The following is an 18,331-nucleotide window of genomic DNA, read 5'->3' as shown; positions in this document are numbered from 1 at the left end:
TTTTAAAAATTTAAATGCAGGGCCTATAATAGTGGCACAGAGTTTTAGGCAAAACGAAGTTAACAGATAAAAGACACTTAAAAAGAAACAAGAATTCTAATATGTCAAACATCGGTATAAAGGAGTTGGATATAAAGTACAGATGTTTTTGACTTCATTAGTAATATATATAAAAAAACAAAGTATTTGGTATTTAGATATTTATCAAAAATAACTGCTTCACAAAATAACTCAATATTTTATAATAGTAAAGTATGAGGCTTCCTGTTGTCTTTAGTTTCTTAAGGAAATATTTCTATCACAGTATAGTTCAAATGCATCTTGAAATACATGAATTTATAATCATGTAACTAACAAGATCACACTTACTGCTCCGGGTAAATCAGGATGTATCTATAATTTACTGCCAGGAATGAAAAGAAGTCTTGAACTGATTGACAGAGATATTGTTATCTACTGTTTAGGATGAAAGATGTAAAAACAAAGTGTATTATTATGTGCCAGAATTTTTCTTAAAGTGGGCCTGCTGTGAAAGCCAGTCCTATTCAAGGAATGCTTTAGTAGCTCCTTTGATTTCAAAAACACTGTTGGGTGAGAAGGACGAGATGAATCTCGTGGAGGGAGACAAGATCTGAATCCAGTGGAAAGCAGAATGGTACGTCACGGTGTACGAGCACAATGCAGGAAGAACTGGTGGGGGTTAAAATAATTTAATTTTGCCCCCTCCCTTTTAAAAATTCTATTTTGGATGCCCTTTCGCACGTCGCTTATTGGCCGAGAATCCGCCACCCTGTGAAACCTCTCCCATTCCTCATGTCTTCCTTTCCTCGCCAATTCGATTTCTTCAGCCGCCAGCACTGCATTTGGAACAGTATCTATTGTGTGGGTGGCGGAACGCGGAGAAGCTATTTTTGTTCTAATTATGAGCACTGTTTTTCCTTGGGGAAGAGGAGGGTAATAAGGTATATCTGAGGCTGAGCCGCTTTCTGGGCGAGGATGCTCCGTGGAGGCGTTACTAAGGTTACTAGAGAGAGGACCGCAGGCGACAGGCTATTTCTATAGCGAGATATCTTTTCCAATGAAGGACGTGGGCTGGGCTGCGGGCAGTGCCACATTATACTACATGTTGGATTCCCCAAAGGGAAAGGGAGGTGGCCCAGGAGGGAATGGAGGACCACAGCCTCCGCTTCCTCTTCCGGGCCTTTACTCCTGCCGTCCTTGTTTCCCCCGAGCCGTTCTGACTGCAGCACCAGGTCGGAGCGCCGGAGATCGGTGCCTTGTAGCAGTGACACGCCTCTGAGCCGGCCGGAAGCTGCTCCCAGCCGGTACCCGTAGGGACGGGCGTGCGGCGGGCGGTGGCGGTGGCGCTGGTGGCGTCGCTGCGCGGCTCGGTAGGACCGGCACGGACCTGCAGCGGCTCGCTGAGGCCGTGGGTCGTCGTTGCAGCTGCCACGACTCTTGGAACGAACTTGCCAGACAGAGAGGAGCGGAAGGGAAGGGGTGTGTAAGGAGGGCCGTGGGCGTGTTGCGTATTAGAAGGGACTTTGAAACTGGTTCCTCATAGTTGTTGGTTGTAATTTTTATTTTGACAGATTCTAGGGGCAGCAGATTCCCCCCACCCCCCACTCCCCATTCTCTTTGCTTAGCTCTAGTCGACTGATAGTCTGATTTGAGTGAGAGGATTTTAGTGAAGTTACTGAGTTAAGGTAGAATGGAATTGGTGAAGCTCCCAGAGGAAAGATCAATAGGGGAGTCAGAGCAGGGAAGTGGTGTCGGGGACGAGGGGGTCAGGATGATCTACTAGTTCATATTTACAGGGTTTACTGTGCCAGATACCATTCCCAAACCCTTTAAGCTTGGTGGCTCATTTACTCCTGCGAGGGTCGGACTTCTGTTAAAGTGGGGAAGCCGAGGCCCAGAGAGATTAAGGACTACTCTCTTTGAAAAAGATAACATAAATGCCAGACCTTGGATTCGGCTAAAGCCCCAGGCTTCACACTATGGTTTGTCCACCCTCAAAATATGAAGAAAGTGAGGATGTAGCATTAGAGGAACAGCTGTGATATTATGTTGATCTGCTAAAAATTATGAAGTTTCGATGTATAAGGCAGTGATAGATGTCAGCCAGGGAAGGTGGGAAACCATGGCATGCAAACCTGTGCCTTCGAGCTTGGCTGTGGTCTTTAGCAATTGGTGGGATAGGGAAGAGAGGTGAGTATTCACACACCCAAGTTTGGAAGTGGGATTACAGACTCAGACTTCAGCGGCTGGACACAGCTACCTCATTTAACAAATGAATGAAATCCCAAGAGATGCAGTCACATAAGGAAGGTCGTCAAGATTGGAAGCATCGTCCTAGCTGTACTTGCCTACACACAGGCTAAAGTTAATGCCAGTTTGCCTGCACTGGTTCCTTTCAGCTGTAGAGATTGCAACCCACCCATACCTCTATTAATGTGTGCCCCAAGTTCTGTGCACTTGCTGACACACATACTAAAGCTAAAAATAGTGTCACCTGACCTGGACTGGCTTTCTTCAGGTGTAGGAATTGAATATTGATGGCATCCAATAGTGAGGCAACCCATCTGTACCCCTGCTCATGTGTGTTCCGGGTTCTGTGGAATGCTGGAATCAAATGTCTTTTTCAGACATAATTGATTGACAGCTAAGGCTTCTCACCAACTCCAAGAATGTCCATCTAAAAATAAGCAATAAAACTGACTAAGCCAAGGGGTAAGGTAATTTATTCTGAGGAAACGAAACTTCAAGCAAAACAAAACTCATGTTTAAAAAATTAAGGGAAGATTTTTAAACATTTGATAGTGTACTGTTTGCAAACACTGATTCTGGTTAGTTGTGACTAACCGTATTCCTGAGACAGGGTTTAAATTGGGGCCATAAGAATCAAGTAGATCAGGTTAGCTACTTGCTTTGTAAAATTGGTTTTGCCCTTGACCCTTCTCATTCCTAAAATGTAAGTGCTTGTTTTTAACTTGGAAAGTCATAAGCATTGTTTATAAAGTACTTAGCACAATGCCTATGATGAAGTGATTATATAGTTCAGTTCACTGTTTACTAAGAGACACTTGAGAAATATGTCTTCTGGCAGTTTCTTCAGTGGTCAGCCATCACAGAGCACGTTTACCCAGTGGTACAGCCATCACACACCCACCCCACAGGCAGCTTGGAAACGAGTTTCTTTCTAGGCTATAACCCTGTATATCATGTTGTTGTAATTATTACTATAGATAACTAATGTAATGCTGTTTGCACAGTTAGGAATAGCTACACATGTAAAATGTGTAGTTGAGGTGCTGGGCAGTAATGTCTCAGCTTTATAAAGTTTTTCAGGGGTCTGTCAATGGCTGAAACACGGTTAGGAGGTGCACACTAGACAGTAACTTACATTGTGAGTCAGACGAAAGTGACACACTTTGCAGCATCCAGTCTTAGGTTTCACTGGAAAGGCCAGCGGCTAATTTGCTTAACAGCAGCTAAAGGTGGAAAACGTTGGTGCGTTTCTGGACTCTCAGTCCGTTATTTCAAAGGCAATGAAAGGTTTAGATAGCTACATAGCCGTAGACGGCGGTCTGCCTACCTCGTCTGATAAATCTTGTGGCTGTTTGAGATCACTTACTTTTTATGTTTGTTTCCTTAATATTTGGCAGCTGAGGGTCTACACAGCTGACTTTACTCCTTTGCAGATGCATGGGCATGGAGGTTACGACTCGGATTTTAGTGATGATGAGCAAGGTGGAGAATCCAGCAAAAAGAAGAAGTAAGTCTTTTTTGGTCTGTAGTTCACATTACTTCTGGACTGACATGAAGTATACGTAAGTAATACTGAAAGGTTTAGGACTGAGATTGCATATGGAAATAACTGCTGTAGCAAGTGAGCTTTATTCATTACACTGTAATAGACGGATTTACATTTGGAGGTAGTTGTGGGAAAAATAAAGTTTTGTTGTGAAGGGGTTTATTGAAAGGGATGGCGGGAAAAGGAAAGATTTCACTATTGTATGTGTTTTGTTTTATTTTGTTTTTCAGTTGTTAAGACTGTGTGCCTGAAAATGTCCCAGCTTCAAGGGGGTTTAGTTGCTAGTGCTTGCTTTCCAAGTGAGGTCCATGTGGAGGATGAATTGTAATTCAGAACAGTTGTGATGCTTTCTTGAATGAGCAGGTCAATGGAGGGAACTCCTGGGAGCTTTATTGAATTGGAGGGACCAAGACCCAGCACACAAGCCTGGCTATCACAAGCAGGACATGTGCTTTTGTTGTCATTTTTGTTTTCTGGGACAGTGTTTTTGTAGTTGAGGCTGGCCTGGAATCCCTTATATGGTCCAGGCTGTCCTAAACTCACAGTCTTGCCTTAGCTTCCCAAGTGCTGGGATTCCAGGTATGAGCTGCCATGTCCAGCTAAAGGCTGTGTCTTCAAGTTGCTGTGTTTAGGGGCATTGCTCTTAGCTTTTGTGCTTAGAAACTTCATGTTATGTATTGACATTGGAGTGCTTGGTTCATACTAATGGAGCTTAGAGAAGTTGGTTCATTATTCCACAGTGAGACTAATATGTTAGGTTCACTAGCTAGGACTGAACGTTTTATAAGATCGTCAATCTTCATGAGTAACAAAAAGAATAGTAATAATTATGAAATATTATAACAATGTATGTGTTTTAGATTTTCTGGTATGAGGAGGTAATTAAGTTGGTAGAATGCTTGCCTCAGATACATGAAGCCCCAGGTGCAGTATGCAAGAATAGAATTTGACCAAATTTAGTTGGATACTATGGTTTAGGGTTCCATTTATCTGTATCAATAAGGCTGCTCATTTGTGGTCAGTGTCCTTTATAGTTAACCTTTCTTTTCCATATTTTTAATTGTTAAATCATCCTTATTCCTACTTTACAGATAAGTAACCTAATAATAAGATTAGGTGGTAAATGATTGAGTCAGGAACTGAACTAGGAACCTGCTGGTTAAACTAGCCATTTTGTTTTGTCATTTCCATTTTACAAGTATTAAATGAAATAAGATGCAAAACGTCTTGTTAAAGATCAGCGAATCATTTAAAGTTAATTCTTTAATTCATTGAATTGATGTGTTACTTTTCTTGTTGTGAACCAGTGCTTAATGAGAAGCTACTGAGAGGGGGTACAGTCAGGGAGGGGAATACCTAGAGGCAGGAGCATGTTGGGGTACAATCAGGGAGAGGAACACCTAGAGACAGGAACACGAAGGGGTACAGGTGGGGGGAGATACCTGGAGGCAGGTGCATGAATGGGTATAGTCAGGCATGGGGGATACCTGGAGATGGGAGCATAAAGGGGTACAGTCAGGGAGGGAAACACCTGGAACCAGGTTATAAAACCGCTGTCCTTCTGCAGTGCTCCACTTCCCAGCAAGGCTCCACCTTCCTAAAACAGCACCACCAGCTGGGGACCCAGTGTTCAGCTGTAGTTCCAGGAAACTTTCCCTTCAAACTGCCGCAGCTGAGATGCAGGTCACTAATAGAATACTGCTGTGCAGTCGTGAACGTGCAAAGAATTGGGGTGAAGCCTTCAAGAAAAACTAACTCTTTGAAATTTTTTTTAATACACTAGGACAGTTGAAGATGAGTTGCTGCTTACAAAACCATTTCAGAAAGAAAACCATGGGAAGGTCCACAAGCAAGTGGCCGCGGACCTGCTGGACAGGTGTGGTGTTCTGGTGTTAGGACTTTCCTTGGTTTAAGCTGTTTTATAATCTTGGGACAAGCGGATTTTATTATGTTAATAAAATATGGATATTTGAGTTAACTTAAACTTTTTTTAAAAAAAACAGGGAAGAAGCAAGAAATAGAAGATTTCATCTCATAGCTATGGATGCTGTATCCTTTTTATAGTCCTGTTTTTATAACCAATAGAATATTTCAAAGTCCGCTTATTAACCATGTTTTCTAATTTTTAAAAATCAAAATCTTGTCAAGTCAGAAGGACTAGTTTTATATTTACAGGCTAGTAATTATTGATATAGATATTTGCCATTTATTTTCAGGTATAATTCTCTATTACTAATATATAGGAAAAATTCAAAAGTAAAAATAATGAATAATATTAGTTTTGTTCTATAAATAGACTTTAAAAAGTCCATGAACTTATAGATGTTCCAGCCTGTTCTTGTCAGTCTTTCCAAATTTCCCTTCTCTGTTCTTGTCTTCTGTAGTATCATTTTAATGTATTCCCTTCACACCTGGTTCTTGGCTATTTTAAACTTTCTGCAAAACTTCTGTTTTAAAATTAAATCTGCCTGAGTGCCATCCATAGGCCTGCTGTCACTCTGCTCCTCAGGTGGAACTGGATGCCATCTGGTCTGAGTTGATGGCACTGCTACACTGATGTCACGCTGCTGTGGGGAGAGTAGAGAACTGGAGAGGTCAGGCAAGACCCGGGGTGTTCTGGGTCTGCTCCAGGAGACTGAGAAAGGAAGCATCACTGTAGAGTCATCTGACTCACTTTGTGCCATTCTTTTCTTTAAGTTACTGTGTCCTAGGTTTTTTTTTTCTCTCTCTCTTACCTCCTAACCCATTGGAAGCTTGGCTTAGCCTCCAAGTGGGTCTTATCTCCCGTAAGCTTTAAACGTATCTTCTCCCGTCGCTTCACCTTCATTGTGGGTGTTAGGGCACTAGCAGGAATGAAAGTATAGGTGCTGTTCTTCTGGCATGGATGGTAGTGGTGTTGCCAGGGGTTTCTATTGACAGAGATTTCGGTCCTGCCTGATCCTGCAGCCATTTAGTCCCAAAGAAACACACAGAGGTCTACATTAATTATAAACTGATTGACCTATTAGCTCAGGCTTCTTATACTCTTATAACTTACATTAGCCCATATTTTTGGTCTGTGTTAGTCATGTGACTTGGTACCTTTTTCGGCGAGGCAGTCACATCTTGCTTCCTCTGCGTCTAGGTGACAGCTGCAGACTGACTCTTTCTCCTTCCCAGAATTCTCCTGTTCTCATTGCCCTGCCTCTACTTCTGCCTGCTCACCCCACCTATACTTCCTGCCTGGCCATTGGCCAATCAGCATTTTAATTGAACAAGTACAAGAAACAAATCTTTATAGGGTAAAACCATTGTCCACAGCAGAGGACATCAGTTTTTTTCTGGGATGTTTAGCTACAGTGAAGTAGTTATCTTAAAAGTTAGCGGTCTTGCTGGGTGTGGTGCTGGACACCTTCAGTATCGGCATGCAGGAGTCAGAGGCAGGTAGGTTTCTGGATTTGAGGCCAGCATGGTCTGCATAGTAAGCTCCAAGAAAACTAGGGTTACGTTGTGGGACCCTGTCTCAACACAAAACAACAACAACAAAACAGATAATGATTTTTCTAGAATGACTTTTGGCCTTTTAAAGGTGAGGGAGAGCAGGCTGTGGGTGAGGGAGGAGAGCAGGGTGTTGTAATTGTTTCAGTCTGTGCTTATTAGTGTTTTCTAGTTGCTAGCCTCACCTCCAAATCTGGGATAGATGAGGCAAAAAGAAAGCCTAGGGATGTGCCCTTCAGTCACCACCTCTCGCAGGCTTGTGTTTGTTTTTATGTATACTGCCCAAAGTTGGAGTTGTTAGTATATGAGGAATTTGGAGGGGTGCCCCTTTGTCTACTGGTTCTCCTGGAAGCCAAGCTCCCACTGACATAGTTTTCTCCAATAGAAGTTGTGTTGACCACAGCCCTGCCTTTTACCTTTGACTGTCTTATGTTATACTAGAAGAGCTGAGCAGTGACAGCAGACATGAGACTGCAAAGCCTGCAAGATTTGTCACCTAGGTCCTTATGGAAAAAATTAGCTGCTCCTGTCCCATGCCCATTTAGTGGTAGTTGAAGAGTTTGAACCCAGGCCTTGAGGTATTTGGGCTCCCCCCACCTCAATTTCATGTTCTGATGAAGTGTTCTATTAGAATACATCATGGCCAGTGAACTAACTGTGTCTTTAAGAATGTGGTCATGGGAATTGAGACAGCTCAGTTTGCTGAGTGGGGAGAGCACTGCCAAGGCGTCACAAGCAAATGCTAAATGTTCACGTATCTTGTTACAGTGTGTGGAAAATAGACGTGGTTTTGTGGAATAAAATACTGTGATTTATTTATTTCATTTCTTTTCTTCTTGAGACACTGTCTCACTCTGTAGCCTAGGCTGGCCAGTGTTGTAGGCAGCTGCTTGTTTGTTTCCCAGCTGCCCAGACTCCTGAAGAGCAGGCTGAAACTGTCTTAATTAGCTTGGCCCATTAGCTCTAGCTTCTTACTGGCTAACTCTTACATATTAACTTAACCCATTTCTGTTAATCTGTGCATCACCACGAGGTCATGGCAAAGTTTCAGCGAGTCTTTCTTCCAGCATTCAGTTTAGTTTTCCCTGCCTAGTTCTGCTCTACCCTATCACAGGCCCAGAACAGCTTCTTTATTAACCAGTGATATTTACAACCTACAATAGGGAATCCCACATCAGACCAGGAACTCTTGTTGTTCCTCTTGCCTCAGCCTCCTGAGCTGGCATTATAGGTGTTAGCCAACCATGCCAGCCTTCTGATTTCTTGTTTGCTTTTTGAAACCTTAATGTTGGTATGACTTAATTTTATAAACATATCCTATTTTTATATACTTTATCATTGATTATTATATTGTGTAATAATGGACAATAACTTCTACTTCTTACTGTAATGTAGAAGCCACAGTTTCTTTATGTGTAATATTATTAGACTGGATAAGAGAATGGGGTTGTGTGCAGTCTAGGAACAGAACGGAAAGCTCCCTCTTCTCCCTGAGTGTTGTACATTTTTATCACAAGAATAATGTTTGCATGAAGATTCCAGATATTACAAGTAATACGCACTTGAACTGTTTTCAGCAGAAAGTGAAAGTCTGTCATACAGTTGTCTGCCTGACATTTGAAAATGCTAGATGGACTCATGCCATTCTGTCTTTTCATTTAGTAATGTATCTCTCATTTAGTAATATATTCCAATGGAACAGTTCTTGAACAGTTATTAAAATCCTTAATGTTTTGCATTTCAGTATCAAAGACACACAAAGTTTGTAAATGACTATATTTTGTACTATGGTGGCAAAAGGGAGGACTTCAAGCGCTTAGGGTAAGTGTTGTGAAGCTTACATAGGATGTAGGGCAAGTATGGGTGGTTTTCTAGGCCCTCTGTTATATCCTCCTTGGCAGCAGGCCGCAGGTAGCTTCCTTACCTGTCGAAGCAAGAGTGCTGTGGGAAGTACCAGTGTGTTTGAGAAATACACTTGTGTCTTCTTGATGAGGAAACTGTAGTGTCCAGGATTGCTTTTGCAAAAATAAGGCAATGTCCATGAGACTTTCCAAACATTAAGGCTATTGCTATTGCTCTTGGTTGCCCTCTGGAGGCTGAAGGTAAGTCCCTACTGAAGACATCAGACACTTAGGACACACGATTCATAAAAGGATATGAAAGGCTCCTTCCCAAACCAGAAAGTGCCATGCGAGTGTCCAAAGAATGGATGCAACCAATAATTGTGTGTGTGTGTGTGTGTGTGTGTGTGTAAAACAGTTGAAAAGGTGGCTGTGAATTTGAATGAGAGCACTCTGGAGGGTATCTGAGAGGGGCTGGAGGGAGGTAAGGGAAGGATAGAAATGATGTAATTATATTTATAATCTCAAAAAGGTAAAAAAAAATAATAAAAAAGTAAGACAAACTAGAAACTTCACTCTAGAATTTCCACACGGAAAATTTTTCCTGTGTTGAGGCTCTTGTTCTTGCGTGAATTTCCTCCTGGGTGGTAGGCCCTAAAGACTTCAGCACACTCTCTTAGCTGTCCCACTCTGATCCCCCATCCACTGAGCCCACACTGCTCAAGTGTTTTTTCTGCTTCCATGCTAAGCATCTATTTCTCGTCCTTCTTTACTGGTCTTCCCAGGAAACTAGTGAAACGATGTAACATTGCATACTATCGAGGGCGAGTCTCTTGGATTTGTTCTCACTTTGTCATTCCCATTTCCTCACTTAGAGTCTATTCGGCTTTCTCATTCTTGCTTTGGTGGCATACAACATTTGCATATTTAGACCCCTTAATTATATAATTAGACCCCTTAGAAATGATTGAATTTGTTTCTCTACTGAACTTGCTCCTTTCTTGCATTTTTCTTTTCTTTTTCTTTTTTTTTTTTTTTTTTTTTTTTTGATTTTTCAAGACAGGGTTTCTCTGTGGCTTTGGAACCTGTCCTGGAACTAGCTCTTGTAGACCAGGCTGGCCTCGAACTCACAGAGATCCGTCTGCCTCTGCCTCCCGAGTGTTGGGATTAAAGGTGTGCACCACCACCGCCCGGCTTTGCATTTTTCTTAAATAGTTTCTGAAAATATTGAAATAGTTGTTGTATGTAAAAATTTCCAAATAGAACTATACTTTTATCTATATTTTTATTCAAGGTTTCAAAAATTTTAGCACTATTTAATCTAAATCTGACTTATTTTTGTACTAAATGAAAATTTTTGTTTCCTAGAGAGAATGATAAGACAGACCTGGATGTTATACGAGAAAACCATAGATTCCTATGGAATGAAGAAGATGAAACAGATATGACTTGGTAACTTTATTACATTTTATTTATTTACTTTGTGTGTATGTGGATGGAGATCAGATGACCACTTGAAAGAGTTTGTTCTCTTCTTGCATTGTGGTTCCAGTGTTCAAACGCAGGTCATCAGGACTGGCGGGAGCTGTCACTGTTAAACTGTCTTGCCATTTTGATGGCTTGGAAATTTTAACCATTAGCTTCTAGTGAAGCGGATGTTTTAGTCTTGTCTTTTTTTTAAGATTTATTTATTTATTATGTATACAATATTCTGTCTGTGTGTATGCCTGCAGGCCAGAAGAGGGCACCAGACCTCATTACAGATGGTTGTGAGCCACCATGTGGTTGCTGGGAATTGAACTCAGGACCTTTGGAAGAGCAGGCAATGCTCTTAACCACTGAGCCATCTCTCCAGCCCCAAGTCTTGTCTTTCTTATTCTGTTTTCTCTTTTTCTTATTACTTACTAAAGATATTATTATTTTTATTTGTATGTGTGTGTGTATGTGTGTATCTGTGTGTGTATATGCCACGTGTGTGGGAACCCGTGGAGGCCAGAAGATGCTGATTCCCTGGAATTACAGGTGGTTGTGAGGCACTCAGCATGGTGTTGGGAATTTCAGGTCTCTCGAAGAACAGCAGTACATTCTCTTAGTCTCTGAGCCATCTCTCCAGCACCAGTCTACGCTGTCTTAGTCATCATTGATTCAAGGCGTTCAACTCTTTATAGGACAGTTTCTAAATCAAGGATAGAACTTAACGATTAAGACTCTTGACTCTGGTTTTCTTCCTTCAGTAATCTTTGGCATATTAATTCTAATTGTTTGACCCCCATCTTCAAAAATAATTATTTTATTGTTGTCTTATAATAAGATATTGTATATTTCTTATAAAATGTTTTGAATACTTTGGGAGAAAGAAGTCATGAAAGTGATTTTCAAAATCCAGATATCACAAAGGGTAATGAATGAAGAGTAATTATATTTCTCATTTCCCCAAGTCCTTCATTTTCCAAGAGACCTGCCATTAGCAGTTCATCTCCAGATAGTCAGCACATCTGTCTGCGTTAGGCCTCTTTTAACATTAATATTTATATCATATGCTACCTATTTGATAATGTTTCAAAGCAGCAAACTATGGTCGGACTTCTAAATGTATGCTACATACTTTTTATGGATTTAGGGAGAAGAGACTTGCAAAGAAATACTATGATAAATTATTCAAGGAATACTGCATAGCCGACCTTAGTAGATACAAAGAAAATAAGGTATGTCCTGTGAATATTTATAGCTGAAGCTCTTGCGCAAGTACAGCATTAATTTTTATTAACCACCATGACCCACATTATTCTTTCATGGCACTGATTTGAATCTGTTATCTTGCACTTTGAAATATCATTATGACTGCTTAACTTGTGCATGGGACTTACAAAGAATCCATGGAATTTATGAAGGATGGGATGCTTTTTGTTTGTGAGATAACCATAAAAAGCCTAAAGTTACACACAGCTGGCAATTGGATCCTATCTCTTCTCTCATCTTGAGCCTCTAGTGATTAAGCACTGCAGAATGATGTCTCATTCACAGATCATGTTTGAAATGAACGGTTTTGATTGATTGACATTTATGGAGTAGCAGATGCATTTTTGTTACATAAATATTTCTATTTTGGTAAAATTCACTTTCAGTCAGTAATAATTAGTAGTTGCAGATTCCCAATTCTACTTTACATCTTTAATTAATATTAAAGCTATTTTTATTCCTAGCTCAACTTCCACAGGAACTAAAAAAGGTATTCCAGGAACGGATAATCTCAGTCGGAAATGCGAAAAGAAGGAATGCATGTTGGGTAGTGCATATTTCTGTCTACTAAGAAAACAACCATTTGTAAACAGCTATCTTAAAAAAAGCTGTAAGGAGTTCTTTTTCATTTAGTTTGGTCTCTTTAGTGGTTTTAGTTTGTAAGTTGTTTTCTAGTTCTGTATAAACAGTAGTAATAATTATTTGCATAATCCTGGCTGCTCAGTTTCTTGTATGTTAGTTGTGGGTGCTGTTGCAGAGCTCCTGTCTGTACCAGTTAATTACCATAACTAATCTGGAATCCCCACAGCACTGCTTGTCAAGTCTGAAACACCTTCTTTCCAGGGATATATGGCAGTGGCTTTTCAGCCATGGGCTTTTTATGGACCACTCCAGTGTTTGTTAAAATTGAACTGGAAGCAGTATTGAGTGACTGCCCTTCACGCGAAGCTGCAGTCTAGTCAGATGTGATAGTGGAGGACATATCCCAGCATTCAAGAGGCAGTGGCAGGATTGTGAATTCAAGGCGAACTTAGCCTGCAAAACAAATGTGAGGGAGATCCTCCCTCAAAACAAACAAATTAACAAATAAGAAAATGAACTTGTGGTATAGTTGAGGAGAACAGATATACACAAATAAAAGTTAAGTGTTTAAGGGCTCTATTTAAAAAATATTAGTAGATGTATCCCTGGCATACTATGTTTGAAGTGTCACAGAAAGTGGTCCAGGGTAGGATGCATTTGCTCTTAACTTTGTTTACACAGATAATGCTTTATTCACTTATTAACCAGCTCTTAATTCAGTGTCTTCTCTCCCCCCTTCTGTATGTGTATATGTCTACACATACATATATATACATGTCACTAGAAGTGCCTACTCTCTCACTCTATGTATGTGTACACACATGTATGTATGTGTATGTGTGTGTATACATATATAGAGAGGGGGAGGGGAGGCACTTCTAGTGACTTCCTTTGTTCCACATTCCTACACCTTTCTTTGAAAAAAATTTTCATGCCTTGTGGAGTGCACACGCCTTTTATCCCAGCACTCGGGCGGCAGAGGCAGGCAGATCTCAGTGCGTCTGAAGCCAGCCTTGTCTACATGGTGGGTTCCAGCACAAGATAGAGTTTCTGTCTCAAAAAACCAAAAAAGAAAAAGAAAGGAAAACTTCATAATTCAGAATATATTTGGATTAGTCTGTCATTTAGAATTAGATTCAGACACAAGAAAAAGATAACTTTAAAAAAAACAAACATTTTTTTCCTTTTTTTTTTTTTGTTTTTTTTTTTTTTTGTTTTTTCGAGACAGGGTTTCTCTGCAGCTTTAGAGCCTGTCCTGGAGCTAGGTCTTGTAGACCAGGCTGGTCTCGAACTCACAGAGATCCGCCTGCCTCTGCCTCCCGAGTGCTGGGATTAAAGGCGTGCACCACCGCCGCCTGGCCATTTTTTTCCTTTAAAAAAAAAAAAGGGAAAAAAGAACACTGCCCTAAATGAGCCAAAAACTATTTTTCTTTCACGGAAATTTCAAGTGTCCAGAATCTATGTTGCAGGAGGCAGGATTCAGGACCAACCCTTTAGTAACTTCAGCTTGAATCCAGCAAGAACTGGTGTCAGGAAAGGGTATGAGGCTACAGAAGTTACTTCATATGATAGTGCAGTTCCCCATTCCCCATAGATTACAACTTTCCTGATGATGGATATTGCTTTGTAAAGACTTACTTATTTTTATCTTCTGTGTATGAATGTTTGTCTGCACATATGTGTACTATGTGGGTGCATGGTGCCTGTGGGCACCAGAAGAGGGTGCCAGATCCCCGGGACTGGAGGAACAGATGGTTGTGATCCACTCTATGGATGCTGGCAACCAAACCTGGGTCTTCTGCAGCAGCACTACACACTCTAAACAGCTGAGCCATTTCTTCAGTACCCCTCCCCCATTTTTTAAAAAATAAGATTTAACAGACATTATTTTTAGAATTACCTGTTATCCTCATTTGAATACCACATCCAGTAAATGGGTGCTTAATAAGTATATTTGTTAAATAAATTAACTTAAGGAAAGTTTTGGGAAACTCTTGCTAGTAATGCATTTGATTTGGTGCTTCAGCAGACAGTCCAACAGTGTTGAATGGTACACAATCTCTGCACTCATATATAAGTTTAAGCATAAAATGAAAGGGGGCTATCCTAAAATTTTTACTTTTTCTCTGCAGACTTGGAGGATTTTATTTTTATTTGGGGTTTAACTAGAATGTTTTGTCATTCTTTTGAGTCTTTATGTACATTTAAGATTTAAATTTGACAAAAAAGATTAAATCTTAATTGTTCTTTTTTCCTTCTTTTTTTAAAAATTGTGTATGACTGTTTTGCCTGCATGTATATCTGTGCAGCATATGTGTTCTGTGCTCGTGAGGCCAGAAGATGTCAGATCCCCGAGCTGGAGTTGCAGGCACTTATGAGCTACGACATGGGTGCAGGGCCTTGAACGTGGTTCTCTGTGATCGCAGCCAGTGCTCTTAGGCACTGAGCCATCTCTTGAGCCCCTAGATTGTTTCTCAGTACAATGATCCTACAGGGTTAACATGTTGAAATACTGTCCTTTGCCATAACCACAACCCCTAATATAAATGCAGGTGTTTTCCTGCCTTGACACCTGTAACTTGTAGTGTATTTTAAAAGTCGTTTTTAACAGAGGTTGGTAATTGTTCAGAGGTATTTAAAATTCCTGTTAAAAGAGAAAAAGCCTTGAGAATTAGGTTTATTTTTCAGGCTGAAAATGTCGTCATCTATGGCTTTATGTTTAGCTGTGAATATGTATGTAATTTAAATTTCATGCTTGCATTTATTTTCATGCCAGTTTGGATTCAGGTGGAGAATAGAGAAAGAAGTCATTTCAGGAAAAGGTAACTTTTAAAAATTACGTTTTATAGAACGCAGCTTATTTTGTTATATAGAAATAGAAATCATTGGGTCAGATTTTTCCTGTTATAAACAATAAACTATTATCTATAAAATAAAATTATGGAATATGTATTTCGATAAACACTTTCATGACATTTCCTTTAGAATTTGACCTTTAGAATATTTGAGACTATGTAAAAAATGTTATGAGAATTACAGACTTAATAACGGAAGAAGTGAGTGTTTGATTACCAATTATAGTAAAATATTGGCAGTACTCTATTCCAACAGAAATAAACATTCTGAAAGTAGAAATTAAGTATCAAATGTGAACCCAATAGAAGTTTTGTACAGACTAGTTCTAGATTGAGCCCAAATATTTAGTCTAATATCAAAAGATCAAACATTCAGAGCAGTTCAAGAGCACTGTAGTTCCAGGGTATCCAACCCTTCTCTGGCCTCTCCCAGCAGTAGGAGTGCCTGGAGTGCACACATACAAATGGCAGGGATGTTTTCTGTAGAAGAGAAGGAAAAACAATTCAGCAGCTCAGTGAGTGGTCGGTGGGTAAAGACACTTGTCACACCAGACTAGTAATTTCAGTTCAGTTCCTGGAACCTGGAGTGGAAGGAGAGAACAGACTCAACCGAGTTGTCCTCTGACCTCCACATGTATCACACACCACACACACGTACACACACACGGGCACCACACTCGCACACACACACACACACACACACACACACACACAGTACTAATAAACATTTAAAAATAAGGCAGTGTAGACATTTTCTTAAGATTACATTTTCTTTTATAGTTTTACCTAAAGTAATGAGATATCTTGAAATGTCTTTCACTAATAAAAATATCTGTGTTAATTTTGTCAAGTATAATTTTTAGAAAAGTGTATAAAACTGCCTTTAAAAAAGTTGGTGGGTGTTTTTCTCTAAGGTCATAAGTGAGTGTTGGACTAGTTGGGGTGGAGGGCAAGCTGTTGCTCTGTTAAGATAGAATGTTGTGGTTGTTGCTTAATAGCCCCAACCAAACATACTAAATAAACATGTGCATGTTTAATTTGGAATGAATTATAAGGTCATCCTGTGACTCCCTTATATATGCCATGGCATAACATGTATACACATACACGATAGATAGATAGATAGATAGATAGATAGATAGATAGATAGATAGATAGATAGATAGATAGATAAATTAAAAATATGTATTAAGTTTGTCATCCTCTGCTGCACAGTAAGTTTGAGGTTAGTCTGGGCTACATGCAATAGATTATGTTTCAAAAAGCTGAGTTATGAATTAGCCTATTAGATGTTAATGTTATAAATTCACTTTGGCAGTCTTTTGCATTTTATGAAAAAGATTTTGTGGTTTCTGTTTGTTGCTTAGTGTAAATTATTGTGGTGGAAATTGTTTGTTGTACAAATCATTTTTAGTTTTTCTTTTTCTGACAAAATAGATAATTTTTAGTTGTCCCTTCACCTCCAGATCATCAGTTTTTGTCCTGGTTTAGAAGTTTCAGATATATGATAGAATAGTCAGATGTTAAAATTTAGTGTCAGGTTGAAGTTTATAAAATGTTTTTTTGGGGGGGTCTTTTTCTTAAGATTTATTTATTAATTATGTATACAGTATTCTGTCTGCATGTCCGCTGCAGGCCAGAAGAGGGCACCAGACCTCAATATAGATGGTTGTGAGCCACCATGTGGTTATGGGAATTGAACTCAGGACCTCTGGAAGAGCAGTCAGTGCTCTTAACCACTGAGCCATCTCTCCAGCCCTTTAAAATGTTTTTTATGAACATTTTTGCTAGAACTTCAAGTAAAGAATGTAATAATACTTGAGAACATTAATTTTAATATTGGCATTAAAGACTAAGGACTCGGATCTAAGAAGAAATATTTTGGGAATGATTTCTCCTTCCAGGGTTTTAGTGAGCACATTTCATGTTTTCACTTTCCCAAGTGCAAGGTTTTCTAATATGGACTCCCTACATTCCTACCTACATGAGCAGTTTTTCATCAGTTCTGTGACTGGTTTTTGTTTGTTTGGTTTTGTTTTTATTTTCTTTCTTTTAAGAGTTCAGCTCTTGAGGTCTGGTGACACAGTCTGGTGGTCCCAGCTACCATTCGGGTAATGAGATAAGATGTCTATAAGTTCAACTTTGACCTATTGAACACGTTCTAGGTCAGCTGAGGCAATGTTGCAAGCAAACCAGCAAGAAACAAAAGAGCTGGTATGTGGCTTAGTGGTAAAGCACGTGCTTAGCAGGCACACGACCCAGGAAAAACACAAATCATCTCTTTGATTTCATATAGCATCATACATGATGCTATAATTATTATGGTCAATTATTTTTAATAATAAGCTTTGTTACAATTAATTATATATTTTGAATATTTTACATCCTATTATATTTATTATTTATTTTACAATTTTTAAAAGAAGGTTTTAGAGGTAATAGGTTTGTAGGGTTAAAGTTCAGAGGTCATAGGTTTATATGCCAATAAGTCATGTGTCCTGGCTGATAGTCCTTTACTTTTCGCAGGTCAGTTTTTTTTGTGGAAATAAACGTTGTGATGAGAAAGAAGGCTTGAGGAGCTGGGAAGTTAACTTTGGGTATATTGAGCACGGTGAGAAGAGAAACGCACTTGTTAAATTAAGTAAGTTGAGTTTAGTGGAGATGTGGTGGATTTTTTCCAAGATAATCTTTAATTTAGAATTGGAAAATGTGTAGATTATTTACCATTCAATTTTAAAAGATTCAATGTTTTTTCCTGAAAGTGCTCTTTTCCCCTGTAGTTTTCCCAAACCTCAAAGACACTTTGAGTCTAAATTTTTTAGCATTTTGGTAACACTTTGATAAAAGCAATTCTAATGTCAGATTTCTAGCTGGTAACTTATAGAGTGAAGATCCATGAAGTTGAGATGTCACTAGATTGTGTGTCGACGTGACAGTGTCAGAAAAGATGGTGTAGACCCTGTGGCTGAATGTGTAGCTGTCATGTGGCACAGACAGGAAATAAGCTCGCTTTGACAGTC

The 18,331-nt window shown here is 39.6% G+C and overlaps 1 protein-coding gene across 1 annotated transcript in view; it reads left to right on the top strand.

The window, feature by feature from the left end:
- Window positions 1-1,312: 1,312 nt before the first annotated feature.
- The window catches only part of LOC119806258 (protein FRA10AC1 homolog), a 30,016-nt gene continuing 12,997 nt past the window's right edge, over window positions 1,313-18,331 (top strand). The window contains exons 1-10 of the mRNA XM_042054471.1: window positions 1,313-1,500; window positions 3,705-3,778; window positions 5,601-5,693; window positions 5,821-5,866; window positions 9,039-9,115; window positions 10,504-10,587; window positions 11,756-11,840; window positions 15,233-15,278; window positions 15,675-15,826; window positions 17,838-17,952. Of these exons, the coding sequence (XP_041910405.1) occupies window positions 3,705-3,778; window positions 5,601-5,693; window positions 5,821-5,866; window positions 9,039-9,115; window positions 10,504-10,587; window positions 11,756-11,840; window positions 15,233-15,278; window positions 15,675-15,826; window positions 17,838-17,952 (772 nt within the window). The 5' untranslated portion in view covers window positions 1,313-1,500. The remainder of the gene's footprint in view (window positions 1,501-3,704; window positions 3,779-5,600; window positions 5,694-5,820; window positions 5,867-9,038; window positions 9,116-10,503; window positions 10,588-11,755; window positions 11,841-15,232; window positions 15,279-15,674; window positions 15,827-17,837; window positions 17,953-18,331) is intronic.

This window comes from Arvicola amphibius, chromosome 1 (assembly GCF_903992535.2).
Source record: "Arvicola amphibius chromosome 1, mArvAmp1.2, whole genome shotgun sequence".
Lineage (NCBI taxonomy): Eukaryota > Metazoa > Chordata > Mammalia > Rodentia > Cricetidae > Arvicola > Arvicola amphibius.
The sequence above is the reverse complement of the archived record's forward strand: the minus strand, read 5'-3'. Positions and strand labels throughout refer to the sequence as shown.